Genomic DNA, 16,309 nt, shown 5'->3' with positions numbered 1-16,309 from the left:
GTACCAAAGAATAATTTCTTTCATTGTGAAGTCAGGCTTCTCAAATCCACTATCTGTTTATGTTGTATTTTTCTTTGTGATCTTGTGTGATGTGATTTTGTGATCACATAATCTATTATTAATCTGTGTCCTCTAGTCTTTTCAAATGTGTATTTATGTTTAAAAAATGTGTTGGGGTTATTTTTAGTTTGTTTGTTGTGAAGATGTCTACCAATCCTTTTCCGTTTTAATTTGTGTCCACCATTATTTTTCAGGTTTGCAATCTTCAGGTGCATATATCACTATGAGGTTTATAATTTTGCATTTAACCGTTACCTCTAAAAAAAGTATTCTTTGAGATATATACCGGCAATCTTTTATTTGATCTGTATATTTTTATTTTGATTTTGACGTGACAACGTCTTAAATTAGGTTGTGGCTCGGAGTCATTCATGAAAAAGTGTAACGCCCGCTCACGTCTGTTACAGTGAGTCACCGAACGAGAGAGAGGCCCGCCGGACCGGCGAATGCCTTGCGTCTCTCTCCCACTCAAACATGATCGGTCCGCTGCGCGCGCAGCACTAGAGAATTAGGCGCGTTGAATCGGTGAGTGCTTCCGTGCTTGTGTCTCTGTCTTTCTCGAGCGTTCTTGGCGTTCAAGACACATTACAGCAGAAACACTTCCTTTTATTTCATATTTCTCCTATCATCGTCCTATCCTCAACAAAATCACTCAAATAGAAATTAGTTAAGTTTAAGTTTACATGTACAATGTTTTAGTAAACAAAATATATTTCTATAGTTAAAATTTGTGCAATTCTTATTTTCATTCAATTCCTTGTTCCTATTGTGCAATTTAATAATATTCATATCAATAAATATTCTACCGAGAAAAAGACGTTGTCACGTAAAATCTTCGCCCGTAAAACCGACTTTACAGACAACCGATTTTTTTCTTTAATACACCTTCCTTTGCTCTCTCTTGTTTTGGAACCCCACTATATACTAGTAAATCATTTGTTCTTTACCTTTACTCTTTATTTCATACAGGTTACATATGTCTATTTGATGTTCTCTCAACTCCATTTCTATTTCCTGATCTCTGTTATTAAGCCTTTTTATATTCCGAGTAGACACTCTTATTACATTTTTCGAGTTCGTCATCTTTTTTCTAGACTTTGTTGTTATCATGTTTTTCGTCCCACTCCGAGGCTGTTCACCGGTGCTGTGAGCATTTGTTACTTTTTTATGTATGTCGCTCTGCTAACCTAACCCTGTTACTCTTCTTCTTTATCTTATTCTTAGATTTCTATTGTGTATTTTTTGACATATGCTTCTCTCAACTCTTTCCATCGATCTCTATCCAAAACAACATACTTCCAATTTGTTCCAGCTGTTCTTTTTATGTCATCTACTCATCTCATTTGTTGTCTCCCTCGAAAAGACCAACGTTGGTCTTTTTGTCTAGCAGTGTGATCTGCGAAGCTCCATTTGAGTTTAACAATTATTGTTGTGATATCATCGACTTTTGTTTTTGATCTTATCCACTCGTTCCTTTTTTATCTGATAGTCGTATACTTTCTAGTTATGGCTAGTTTATTCACATTTGCCTTGGTTAGGGTCCAGGTTTGACATCCATATATCATGATAGAAAGGATGTACTGGTTGAACACTTTGCTCCTCAAGTATTGAGGTATTTTGCTGTTCTTAAGTAACCAACAACTGAGTTTTTCAAATCCTGCCCATGCCAGTCTTACTCTTGTAGTGATTTCCGCACTTTGGATCTGATTTCTATGGTCTGTGTTTATCATTGTATATGTTTTTGTCATATTCACTTTTAGGCCGACGTATTCTGAGCTGCCTGCGAGTTGCTCCATTATAATTTGCAATCCCTCAATCCCTTGAATTTGCTCACTATAATCACGATTAATTAGCAAATTTGAGGTGGTTTAACTTGTTGTTGTGTTAATGCGTGACAGTAACATTGATTTCATGTGTTGGCCAATTTGTAGTTTTAAAGACGTCTTCTAGGACTAGATTAAAAAGCTTTTGATATATTGCGTTGTCTTGTCTAACTCCTCTTTTGATGTAGTTGTACTCATTTGTCTTCTCTATCAGACTTCTCATTGTCAGAAGATGATCTGATGTACTATATCCTTTGCGAAAGCCAGCCTGTTCAACCGGTTGGTAATTTTCCATTTTGTAAGTCAACAGATTGATAATAACTCTCATAAACAGTTTGTATACCTGACTGGGCAACGATATAGATCTATAATTTTTTAGGTCACATTTCTCCCCTTTTTTGTGTAAGAGTATTACTAGACTCTAGTTCTAGTCTTTAGAGATTTTGCTATTGTGGAGACATCTATTAAATAGCTCTGTTAGTATAAGTGTTACTGTTTTGCTTGTGTTTAAGAGCTCGGCAATTATACCGTCGTGGCCTGGACCTTTATTATTTTTTAGCTATTCTAAACCTCTTTTTATTTGGAATTCCTCTGTATTTGGTAGTACCTCTGATCCCATTTTTAAAATTTTTCTTTTGACTTTCTCCTCTGTTGATTCATTAGGCTGGCTTTCGAAGCTGTACAAGGTTTTATAGAAGTCTTCGACTATCTTTAATATTTTATATTTGTCCTTCGCTTCCTTATTATTGGTGTCTTTAATTATGATAATTTTTTAAACACCCAGTGTTGATCTTAGACATTTTAGTCCTCTTTTGTTTTTAATGACTTGATCTATTAAGTTCTCGTTCCATTTTTTATGTCACATTTTAGTTCTTTTCTAATTGTTTTATAAAGTTCTACGTATCCTTGAGCCTATGGCGTTTGTTTTCCGCTAGTTGTTATCTTCTTTCCTTTATTATTTGTTTATTTTCGTTTCTTATTTTATCTTCTTTAATTCTTTTTTTTTGCGACCTATAGTCCGGCTTTGAGAAGAATTTTTTCTTCTTCTTAAGGTGCCGTGCGTTTCTACGTAGGCGTCCACCGTACATCGTCTTGTCAGGTGAGATGTTAAATAGTCAGGATTAAATAATTCTGATTTTAGCAGCATTGCGAAGCATTTCATAGCTGTGGATTCCTGTCCATTGTCGAATATTGCGCAGTCATGACATTTTTTTACGTCCCAGACCTCTCCTACCCTCTATCTTCCCTTCGAGTATCAGTTGCTGAAAAGTATATCTTTTTCCTCGTAATATGCGTCCCAAGTATGCAGTCTTCTTACTTTTTACATAACTAAAAAGTTCCCTATCCTGTAAGCCCGCTCTTCTGAGTACTTCCTCATTTCTGACCCTGTCCGTCCATGATATTCTCAGAATTCGACGCAGGTACCATATTTCAAACACTTCAAGTTTGTTAATGGAACTGGCCTTTAACGTCCATGTTTTCATTCCGTACAAGAGAACAGGCCACACGTAACACTTAACCATCTTGTATCGGAGGTTGAAGTCCAATTTGCAATCAGTCAGAAACTTACGAAGCCTCAAAAAAGCATTTCTGGCTTGTTCAACTCTGCTCTTTATTTCATTCTCGGGGTCCCAACCCTCGTTCAGCAAACAACCCAAGTATTTAAATTGCCTGACCTGTTCGATTTCTTCTCCAGAGACATATATCTTTGCGTTGGAGTAATCATTTCTACTTATAATCATTGTTTTTGTCTTCTTGATATTTATTTTCAATCGCAAGCTTTCCAGGGCTTCACTTGCAAGAGTTAGATCATTTAAAAGGCATTGAAGATCTTCGATGTTATCTGCCGCTATGGCTTTATCATCGGCATACCTGATGTTAGAGATGTTAGAATTTTTTGGTTATCTTTTTATTAATGTCATCAATTTGGTCTTGATTATGTGAAGAATTTGATTCGAACTTACTTGCTACGAGCTTTCGGAATTCCTCTTCATTTGTTCTTTCTTTAAAGGCATCTATGCGCGTTGTTTTTTTAAAGATCCGTTCTCTCTTCTTTCATGTTAATATTTATGTTATTGTTTTAAAATCTTGGACATGAGTTTCCATAGGTTCATCCAATTCCATAAATAGTATTTATGGAATTGGAATTGATATTTATGGTATCAAACTTTAAATGTACTATTTCAAACTTCAAAATCAAAAGAAAAAAGTTTCTTCACCATATTACATTAAGGATATTGTCCCTTTGCCAGACTCGTAAATTGGCCAATTTTAACGTGAACCAGATATTTTAACCTAGTATGATACAAGGTCAAACGCCAACGGTGGAAAACCTGGGACGAGTTATGAACGAAGCTATAGAAGACAGTAGAATAGGTCGTCGAGAGGTGAGCAGGATGCCATACTGGTTGAGTGCGGACATCGAAAAGCTCAGAGTTGAATGCATAGCCATAAGGAGAAGGATAACGGGGGCAAGGAGCAGAGTAGGAATAAACTCCGTTATCGTCGAGCAAATCCACGTAATCGAAATAGAATATCGCGCACGGAAGGGAGAACTCTACAGAAAAATTCATACAGAGAAAAGAAGGCATGGGAGAGAACTGTGTGACAACCTGGATGAGGACATCTTTTGTCAGGGATATAGGATCGCAATGAAGAAGTTCCATACGTACCCCTCATACGAAAAGTTGTACGGGAGGATGCTGCGAGCACGGATCGACGACACGATTAATAGATCAGGAGGCATATCACTGAGACAATTCGGATTCTGCAAAGGGAAGAGTGCAATAATTGACTCAATTTTGAGTATAATCGAGGCATTGCACAACATTGGAGATGAGCGGCTCTGCTGCTCTTCAATGTTAGAAATGCATTCAACACTGCAATGGAAAGATGTGATGCGAGTATTGGAAGAAAGGTTGTGTCCTAACTATCTGATGAATATGATAGCGGAATATCTTTTCGAGAGAGAGATCATGGTTGAGAAGGGCACGCTCGTTGACGTACCGGCCAAAGTCTCACAGGGACCGGTCTTGGGTCTGACGCTATGGAACCTGGCATATGACGGGGCCATGAACTGCAAATATGGAGGAGGTATAACCCCCTTACCTGTTGCGGATGATCTCGATGAGCTAATAATATCGCGGGATGAGCTGGATCTCCCATTTCGAGTAAGACATAATGGCACCGTTGTGAAGGATTGGATGACAGATCACGGACTAGAACTCGCAGCAGAGAAGACCGAAGCCATCGTTCTAAAGGACAAACGAAAAAGACAAGGGATGGAACTCCCATGTTCAGGGGTACAGCTAACATAAAAGAAATGCGTCAAATATCTGAGTGTGACACTACACCAATATGGCGGATTTGGGGAGCATATACGGGTGGTAGCCCAGAAGGCAGCGAAGAGTGCGGCTGCGATGGGGAGAGTGATGCCGAACATTGGAGGACCTAAATCAGAAAGGAGGAGATTTACGCGTCACCAGTCTGAAGTGAGGCGGTAGAGATACCGACCTACAAAGGGCTCATGCTATGAGTAGACAGAACAAGTATTTTGCGAGTAGCATGTGCCCACAGGACTGTATCTGCGGCGGTCTTGTAAACTATCACGGGTTGTGTTCCTCTTCTTGTGTTAGCAGTAGAAAGAAGACATCTCTATGAGAGAAGAGAGCATTTGACAACAGCCATAAAAAAAAAGAAGAAAGAGAAAGATCAATGGAAAGATGGCGAGGAGAGTGGAGTAACACGGAAGATGTTGTCCATTGGACCAATATGCTGATCCCGAGCCTAAGGGACTGGGTGGACTGTGATCACACGCGACTGGATTACTTCCTGATGCAAGTTCTCAGAGGACATGGGTGGTAGAGGGCAGATCTTCATAGGTTCAGAAAGACAGATACAGATAAATGCCTATACTGCAAATACTCTGACACTCTTACTCACACAATACTGGAGTGTAATACATGGACAGTGGAGAGAAACAGAATGTATAGAGAAATAGCTATGAAACCTTTTACTGTGAGAGAGATGTAATATTGTACATAATTACATCCAAACAGTTATAAAAAAGAAAGAAGAAGAAGAGAAACACCGACCGGACCAACGACAGAGATAAGATCTAGAAAAAAGAAAGGAGTGCTCCGAAAATGTCGCCAGCCTTACAGAGATCATTCCACTTTCGGAGTAGGGTACATGCGACAGTCAACTGCGCACAAGTAGAAGAGAGTGGTGTTCGTTGGTAGGCTGGTTAAGGCATCCATTTGCCGGACCCCGTTCTTCTAAGGGGAAATGGGCTCGCATGTACTCCTCTACCCTGAATCCTACATACGCCAGCCATCCCTCTGGATGGTTGACCTGGTACGGTTTTTATAAATTTGAACCCTCGGAAAAAAAGAAACAGATAGTTTAACCTGTGTTTACCAGAATTCCCTTAAAAAAAATTTTTACTATATAAACACATAAGTTTGATTCTCATTCCAATATGATAACATATGATTTTATTTTAGTGTCCAAGTTCGTTTTGGAGAACACGACTTAAATACAGAACTTGACTGCAAAAGAGTGCATAGTACTTATATTTGTTCAGACGAACCAGTTGATGTGCCAGTGCTTACTTATTTTATACATGGACAGTACGATACTCTCACACTTAAGAACGATATTGCTTTGGTTAAGCTGGCTAAATCGGTAACATTTACTGGTAGGTATACATATATTTTGATTTTACATATATTTTATATGCCAACTTTAGCACCTAGAATTATGTGCTATTATTTATGTGTCCCAAATATACTGCCTTTCTTCTTTTAATGGTGGTCAAAAGTTATCTGTCTCTTCCCATTTCGTGCAGCACCGTTTATATAATCGGTCGATGGTATTTTCAAAATTCCTGTAAAAAGCGACATCTCAAAAGCTTTCAGCTTTCTCATTGAGTTAAAATTAACAGTCCAAGCTTCGGCACTATAAAAAAGACTAAAATGGATATAACATTTTACCATACGATATCGGATTGGTAGATTGAGACTTTGGTTACTTAGAAATTTCCTCATCTTCAAAAAGGCTGCTCTTGATTGTTCTATTCTTGATCGAATTTATGATTTCGGATTTAGATCTTCAGTAATCTAGACTCCACTTGTTCAATATCTTCATTTTTTATCTGGTATATATTTATTGATATAGGTTTTTAAAAATGTTTAAAAAACATTAACGATAATCAATGGTATCAAGAACTAGGCCATGTGGCATGTGGCCAAGGACACAGAAATTTTAGAGATTTAGGTAAACTGTATTATAATACAGTATATATTTAAGAAAAGGTAGATAGACAGAAATCAAATTAATTAGTATTGCTGACACAGTTTATACTGTAGTAGCAACCCGACCTGGGCCAACTTTATAAGTGTTAAGGTACACAATACATTAAAAAGTACAATCCGCCTTTCTTTTGGAAAAAGTGAACATGGGAATTCAGTTGGGCTGATGCAGCGGAAACCCGACACAACACGTATGAGAGTTTTGTTGTGAATTAATAATTCTATATAAACAGTTGATTATCAATCAGGTGATGGTGGCATGATTAGTCTCACTCTGAAGAAGAAAGTAATAAAAAACTTGTTTATTTATTATAGATATTAGTCTAGGAATATTAAATCGATGTGAATAGAACCGAAGAAGTCGATGTTGTATATTCTCGGTAAGTTTTCTATGTACCTCGTAATTTGATACTGTACCAGCGAAGAATACTCTAAGAGAAACATTACCACTTCTTATTATGGTGCCTATCCGTTCCGGATGTTGGCGAACATCACGGCTACCTTTACTTTGTTTTTTCACATAAAAATTGTTTCATGTGAGAGAAACCGCAAGACCACTAAGTGTAAGGATAACGAATATGAATCATACTTAATAAAGAAAAATGTGTAACAAATCCATCAACAGAATTTAACAGGCTCTGGTTACCAATACTAAAAGAATATAGCAACAAAAATACACTAACATTAATGGGTTAATAGAAGGTCAAAGATCATCTACAACTATACATAATACATAAACACGCAAAAATCAGAATTTGAAATCTTCCCGAAGATACAACACCATTCCCCGAACTCTTAGAAACATGGTTATGCGCCTACAAAATCAAGGCTAAGTAAGTCACCTGTCAAATTGGACGAAACGAAACCTCAACTAGAGATTAAATAATTCCCTATTTGATATTAATCTTTTACGATTTTCGCAGTGAAAATTGAAACGTCAAAAACAAACGTAAAATGTAATTTTTATTAGAATTAATTGTGGCTTAATCACATATAAATACAATATTTAGGTTAAACTTGCCACAATGACATAGATTAGGAATCTCAAGAGACAGACCCTCAAAAAAATTTTTTAATATGCATTATCATTTTTCTCTGAAAGAAGGCTGTTATAAATTGATGGTACTGCAGCCAATTGTATTATTGTAAATAATCTATTAACTATTGTTCACGTTTTCGTGCTAACACAGTATTTTGTATTTGTACGCTTGTGTTTGTATGACTATAGGTATGAATGCGTGTGCTACCCGCCAACCAAAAAAACTACAGATAATGACAGAGATGCAGTTCTTATTTCATGTTCTTAGATGATCTGTTGGTGTGTACTTGGTTATACCAACGAATATAGATATTCGTTGGTTATAACTTATTCAGACCTCTCCTATAATCTATATGACATTTTCTATTAGCCATTAGGATGCGTCAAGTTGGGGATGAGAACTTCTCGAGCCATAAGATAATTCAAAAGTTCTCCTCTTTCGTCGCGCAGTCAAACTCCGTAATGGACTATTCATGTTCTATATACATATCGGTTTAAAACGTTTTCCTACGTCTTCCGATACCCAATCGCAATTTTTCTCATCCGTCCATAGGTTTTCCTCTATTTTTCTATCTCTCATTTCCCGATTTATGCCTTCTCCCCAACTGAGGCAAGGTCTTCCCGTTTTCCTACGTTTGTTACTATTGATATTGATTGATACCAAAGTATATTATTTAGAAGGGATATTGTTTTTCTTCGTTGGTTGTTTCTTTCTTCTATAGTGTCGTCTGCATTCCCTTCTTTTGTGATGATCATACCCAGGTACTTATATGTGTCGCAATGTCTGATAATTTCTTCATCTTCTAATGCTAGGTCCTGATGTATCCCACCGACTCACATAAATTCTCTCTTTTTTTATATGTTAATTCAAGCTCCCATATTTTATATTCCTCAATTAATGTTCTTGCCATATATTCAATATATCCATACTCTTGTACTAATTAAATGGTCATCTGCAAATAATAATGTGTGTATTGTCTTCTTCTTAGAGTGCCATATCCCTACGGAACGTCGGCGACTACCATGCTTATAATATTTTTATACTGATCTCGGTCTTGCGCTACGTGTAGCAATTGGTCCGCTGTCAAACCTGTCCACTGCCGCAAATTCCTCAACCAAGAGAGTTTCTTCCGTCCTATCCATTTCTTTCCTTCGATTTTACCGTTGAGAATTAGCCGAAGGAACTCATATCTTGGTCCTCTGATTATATGTCCAAGATATTCTAGTTTACGCCTCTTAATAATATTTAATAGAGTTCGTTGATGTCCCATTCTTCGAAGAACTTCTTCGTTTCTGGTTCTGCTAGTCCATGGAATTTTTAGTATCCTTTGATACAACCACATCTCAAACGCCTCGATTTTATTCATGATGTGTATTGTATTGCTATTGTATTACAGAGTTTTAGAGTTTGTTCGAGGTAAATTTTAAATAATGTCAGTGAGAGACAACAGCCTTTAGCCAAGAAACTTTATTTGGTACTAACAATCAAGATCTCAAAAATTTGTTAATCATATTCAAAGAACTGTTTAACTAAAAGATATTTTATTGATGTAATAAAGAAACTTTTACTTATGCAGTGACTAAGACTAAAAAGTTATAAATGTAGGCGTAACGGTGGAATGGTAAAAAACAATTTTTGATCGCTGTAAAACAAAGCTGCATATTACATTTTTCACACAGCTCAGGTGTATAGCCGGTTTTACAAAATCTACATCTTCCTTTAGCGGTATACATTGGCCAGTGACCTAACGCATCTGTTCCGGTAGCATCATCAGGTCTTACAGCAAGAGGATGGCGAATTATGCTATTTACATTTTCCGTACTTGATGGGCGGCCTTGCTTTACTTTGTTCTTTCGAGTGTTGGACAAAGACCTAGCTAGTTCCATATTAAATTTTTTAAGAGGCATAAAATTTGTATGATTGGCTTTACTGTCATTTTGATATAATATCCATGCATTTATAATACAGGCGTCTAAAAGCCAGGTAACTATTGATAATACCATCTTTACTACAACTTGGACTTCTGTGGAGGCCCAATAAAAATACCATTATCCACTCCACCAATATGTTTATTGTATTGTATTGTATTGAGTAATTAGACTTGGTCATGGCTTATTTACTTTTCTTTTATGAACTTTAGAATACTTTTTTTAACTTTCAATATTGACGCGAAATTTTTTCAGTTTTTCATGTCTTTTTCCCAACGCCTTCATATCTCGACGATATAGCAACCAAGCATTATTCACTGCTACGTCTATGAGCTGGTTGAATATGCACAGATACCACCTTCTCGATTTGAATGGTGTTTTATATAGTAATATCAGCATATCAGATAGATCAACACCACCCATATGTTTATTATATTGCCTCACCACTTGAAGACACTGCACATCAACTTTTTGTTTATGTTCCTGACTATATCGTTTCACTTGAAGTACGGGACTGTGAGAAATATACGAGCTAGCTAAAGTGACACGTTTAGTGTCAGCCCACTTGACTACTGCTATACTGTTTGTGTTGTCAACTTTTAATCGAAACTTCCTCTGCTTTTTTTGAGGAGCACTTTGTCTGTTTCCTACGTACAACTTCGTAGTCGGTTACTGCGAATAGTGCCAAGACTCGACAACTGTTTGTCTTTCTTTAGGTTATCTATTAGCTCCAAAGAGCAGAAAAAGTTGTCAAAATAAACTATAGATTCGTTCGGATTTGCAATTGTTCTACATAAATATATAACTAGTTGAGCCCCGAGCCCCAATGATTCTTCATAACTTAAAAATGGTATATTGTTGAAAGTGCTCGAACCTGTGTACACTAAAAAGTCGTACATAATACCTAACACTCCTACGCGAACAAACATTTTGAGTCCCCATTTTTTAGGCTTCTTGGACATATATTGACGTAAGTTACCTATCTTACTTCCGTTAGAAGTGATCATCATTTCATCAACAGAAAACAGTGTCTCTTGTTTCAAAGACAAACAGTTTTGACTTACTTTTTCTAGTATGGGCCGAATTTTGAATAATCTGTTGTAGTTTGCATCCATGTTGTTATCTTGAAAGTGTATAAGTCGTCTAAGCTTTTTGAATCTCTTCACTGACATTATTTCTCGCCCTTTAGCATCACCATGCCTCCAAAAACTTTTAGTTCCACTGGGGTCGTGTTGATAGATACCCCTGTTGATAGTGTGGAGTATATATTAGTTTTATTTGATATATAGGCAAACAATCATCATCAAAAAATTGCTGAAAATATGTTAGATGTGTATACTCGTCTTCCGGTGCATAGAAAGATGATTCTGTTGGAAACTTAATGTCCTGAAAATCAGTTTATTTCCACCTGTATTTTTCAGACCTCCTTTTCGCAGTTTTAGATCGTGAAGGTAGCGGCTGGTCGTCTTTTAGTTCTGTATCACTGACGAAGCAATTGGAAGCTTATTTGATTTAGAGGAAGGATCTCCATAGTCTGGATCAAAATCGTCAGCAATATCACCATAAATCTCCTCTTCGTCTGATGACTCTCCTATACCAGCTATATACAGATTATCATGAGGAAGTACTGCAATTACCTTCTCACGTGGACCGTAGAGAGTAGTGGCTAGTACCTGAAAATTATATAAAAACAATAATTAACCCAAATCACATCCTACCATGATTTGATTGACTTAGGTACAGTTTTTGAATATGTATTTGGTTGAACAAAATAAAATTCAACAATACGTAAAAAGAAAATTGAACGATCAATGTGTACTACGGGATACATACAAAAGACAAGTGTTATTTTACCACTTAAAAATAAAATTATCGCTTTAAAATAAATCCTTTATATTCGTATTACTATGTACTAACGTAGTTTAAAATAACAAAACACAAATTCATAATGAAAACAAAAATATGATATTTGTTACTTACTTAATCAATAGTCTGTGCGTCCACCATGTCACTAACAACACCGACTCGGTATTTCTTGAATATGAACTGGTTTCCCTCGCGCCACCTGCTTTTATTCGTAAATAGTGTATGTATCTTTCAGAACGCATTGCCCTAGGCTATTAAAAAATTAAAACGAACATACCTTATTTACTAGAAGATTAGATATTCACATAACTAGAAGAACGTGGACTATGAAACTATTGGTAGTAGAAGCAAAGGTAGAAGGCCGAAGACCAAGAGGAAGATCTCCAAAACGATGGGCAGACCAAATGACAACTCTGGTGGGAAAATCCCCACATGAGCTGTCCATATGGCAGAGGATCGCAGCAAATGGAGGCAGCAAGCCAATAATATTTAGAGTCTCACCACGCCCTGACAAGGGCTCAAGGAATGAGGAGGAGACTTAAGAATATCTTTGTACATGGTTGATTGACTTAATTCCACAACCAGTACTAGCCAGAAGTACACATTTATTATCTGCCCATTTGACAACTATAATATTCTTTTGTTCGTCGGATTTATATACATAGGAACCTCTGCCACGTTTTTTTGTATGTATTGTCGTAAATTGCCGCTGTATGTACCTTTGTATACAACTGTAGCCTCATCTTGGAATATTCGTTTTCGAACTGATACTTATAACAATTTGTAGAAACATGATCTAAAAGGGGACAAATTTTGAAGTAAAGGTCATTCGTTTCTGAAGTCACTTCTAAATTATCATTGAAATGGATAAGTGTTCTCAGTTTTTAAAATAAACTTTTTTAAGGGCAAAACATCAGCAGCAAGAGAAATTCTTGAAGAACTGTATAAATTCTGTATAATACTGTATAAATTCGTCTGGTATACAATATCCTTTATCAAATTTAGAGAAAAACCTCGTAAAATACTCAAGAGATAAGGCTACCTCTACTACATTATTGCCTATTGGTGGGTTTGCAAATGGAATGGTTTTTATGTCACTTTCAGACTAGTTATAATATACTAACTCAACTACTTTTTTACGTTTTCTTTGCGGTTCTTCATGCTTGTCTTCTTCATTCGTTTGATTAGTCTCTTCTTCAGTTAGCAGTTGATGATTATGAGGTTCATCATTTTCATCTGAGTTTGCAGCAATTTTATTTATATTGATGACTTTAATTTCTTCATCATATTCCTTCGTGTCAGACAAATCGGAGACATTAGGGTTGACAGGAACAATACATAACATTTTGGTATTTTTTCCAAAAAATAAGGTAGTTAATAATTCATTTAAATTTTCCATAGTGAAATCTTATACTGATAAAAAAACTCATTTACAAAACTATTTCCCTGAAAGCTACATGATTTTTATTCATCAAAATAATATGATTGCTTACCATATACAGTAAAAATATCACAGAATTACAGTAAAACAACATTTTTCCATATACCAAGTAAAAAACTAATCTCAGAATACTCCTAACAAACGTTTGGCAATAAAATATTATGACCTACTTACTTAAATTATTTTATTGAAATATCTATATTGAATGTTGGATGTCGCCACCAGTTTTATATAGCTAACACGACTTGTTGCTTACAGTTATCATTGTCACATAGCAGCTATATATAGCAGAAATTGACTTAGGTGCTTATAAAAATGATGCTACCTGAGAGCAACAGAACAAGATATCAGATTAAGACCGTTGGTGGTTTGGAATCCCTTGGATAGGCAGTTTCCAATTTTTACCCTTGGCTTTGAATTGGCATACATTTGTTTCATTGCTTGTATTAAACTCATGTTTATATTCGTTTTTTCCAATGCTTCCCATAGTTTATTTTGTGGGATACTGTCATATGCCTTTCTCAAGCTCATTATATAGCTAATTATTTCAATAACAAATAATATGTGCCATCTATCCACAGATGGCTAGACTATGATTCAAAACTTAACATAGAGCTCGCTGTAGAATCTAAAGATACACCATCGTAGCATACTGCAAATTTATTGAAACGCACATCCCTACATTTTTTGAGTTCATCTCGTTTTAGTGCTGAAAATATTTCAAATAAGATAAGAAATTTAAATGTTTTTAATCGGTAGTGTAATGAATGTTATAGGTAGTTTTAGTCATGAAATCTTTGTCTGTTTATCTTGTAAAAATTCTAACCTGTAATTTAGAAATGTGCCTAATATTGGACATAAAAGTATTCTCAGTATTGGATATCCAATATAAGGAACGTTTTTTATGTATCTATACTGAAGAACGTGTATCTATACTTTGAAGAACCAAAAGCTACGTTAGAATATTATTGTAAGAAAGAAAATAAACTGGAATATCTCGAAAAATCAACTCTTGTTGTAAAAGAGTTTTTCACGAAGCATTAGAAAAAGAGTCAGTGGCGGCTTTTGGGGGTAGGCAGGATAGGCCGGGCCTACCCAATAATTTTAAGAGCTTTAAAATTGAAAAACATATATTCAAAAATTATGTTAATGCATGTAAATAACTTTTAAATGTACTAAATCACTCAATACATTAGCGTTCGTTAAAACAACTATGTTATTATATTACCACAGAAAGCATCGAATCGTATTCAGGCATTTTAAATATCATTAATAGGCCCGATCGGAATTGGCCGACCCAGCTCACATAAGATCCCCGTACAAAAAGCGTTTGAAGTTAAGCGTTAAGCAGCTTGCCGGACAACGATTTATATTGTCGTGTTTATGCTTGCTGTTTAGGCACCAGACGATCGGGCCTACGACGACCATCGTTGTCACTTGTACGTAATTATCGAATTGTAATATAAATTTTCTTTTAAATTATGATAAAAAATATGTAACATAATCTATAATTGTAACATATTTTTAAACAAACATCACCACTGCAAACAAGTGCATGGTTGCCCAAATAAATTTTAAAAAATTCGTAAAATTTAAAGAAAAAAAATCACATTTGCATGATTTCTATATCGCCTGATTGTATGCAACTTATATATGTGAGATTGTTTTATAACTGATACATAAAAATGAGTTTTTATGACGCTTTAACAGGTTGCAGTAATAGTAATGTAATACTTTTAATTGCTCTTGGTATGATGTCTACAAATGGTTGTCTGGAAGTATTACGAAAATCAGACTATATTGTTGGCCGTGTTTGTTATTTTCTAATAAGAAATGTGTATAGAATTGTGAAGGATACTTTGATTTAAAAAATATGTCTGCCTCCTTAAAAAACATTCCAGTTGCAAGGAACATTTAAGTAATTTCCTGTCGTTTAAGGATGTACAGAAGAGGGCATTTTCTGTTCGCGATTTGCTAGATGAAAAATCAAAATTCGCAAAAATTAGATACAACGCAGAAGTTAAAATGCACAGAAAAATCATTAAAAAATTAGTTAGGGGAGGGTCATGACCCCGTGACCCCTTCCTCTGAATCCGTCACTAATTACACATAGCTATTAATATGTAATTTGCTGGCTTGGCCTATCCAAAATTTTACCACACCAGCCGCCACTGAAAAGAGTTGGTTGAATACTGCTTGGAATTTGAAAGGCGGTTTTATGTGTTTTATGAACAGACATTCGCCGTTTAGCCTTTCAGTTGTCTTTTGCCAACAATTTGCCACATCCATTTTCTAACTCTAAGGCTACTGCAGGGAGAAAATGGCTAAGGAATTTTTTAAAGCGTAACAAGACTAGTTATTTTCGAACTCCACAAGGTGTATCTGCTGCTAGAATCAAAGTATTTACGAAAAAGAAAATCTTAAGAAATTTTATGATATTCTGGAACCAAAACTAAAAAGATAAAATTTAATCCAAGCAGGATTTATAAAGTTGACGAGTCCGGAATAACAGCTGTTCAACACAAGCATACTAAAGTTATAGGCTTAAAAGGAAAAAAAACAAATTGGAGTGTTAACAACTTCGGAAAGAGGTTCACTTGTGACAGTTGTCATATGTATGAATGCAAATGGACATAACATTCCCCCAATAATGATCTTCATGAGAAAAATTTTAAAGCAGGATTAATGGATGGATCCCCTCCTGGAGCAATTCGAAGATGCCATCCTTCTGGGTGGATTCAATCCTAAAGTTTATTCGTTTACCAAATTCCCATCAGTAAACATGAGCACGTGTTGATATTCGCTGTCTCATTCGTCAAGAGGCTATTAAATATAATTT

General features: G+C 35.8%; 1 protein-coding gene across 1 annotated transcript in view; it reads left to right on the top strand.

The window, feature by feature from the left end:
- Window positions 1–16,309, top strand: part of LOC140442650 (venom protease-like) — a 169,421-nt gene that overhangs the window by 90,612 nt on the left and 62,500 nt on the right. Inside the window, exon 5 of the mRNA XM_072533647.1 lies at window positions 6,389–6,582. Within this exon, the coding sequence (XP_072389748.1) occupies window positions 6,389–6,582 (194 nt within the window). The remainder of the gene's footprint in view (window positions 1–6,388; window positions 6,583–16,309) is intronic.

The sequence above is a fragment of the Diabrotica undecimpunctata genome, chromosome 6 (genome assembly GCF_040954645.1).
Source record: "Diabrotica undecimpunctata isolate CICGRU chromosome 6, icDiaUnde3, whole genome shotgun sequence".
NCBI lineage: Eukaryota > Metazoa > Arthropoda > Insecta > Coleoptera > Chrysomelidae > Diabrotica > Diabrotica undecimpunctata.
The sequence above is the reverse complement of the archived record's forward strand: the minus strand, read 5'-3'. Positions and strand labels throughout refer to the sequence as shown.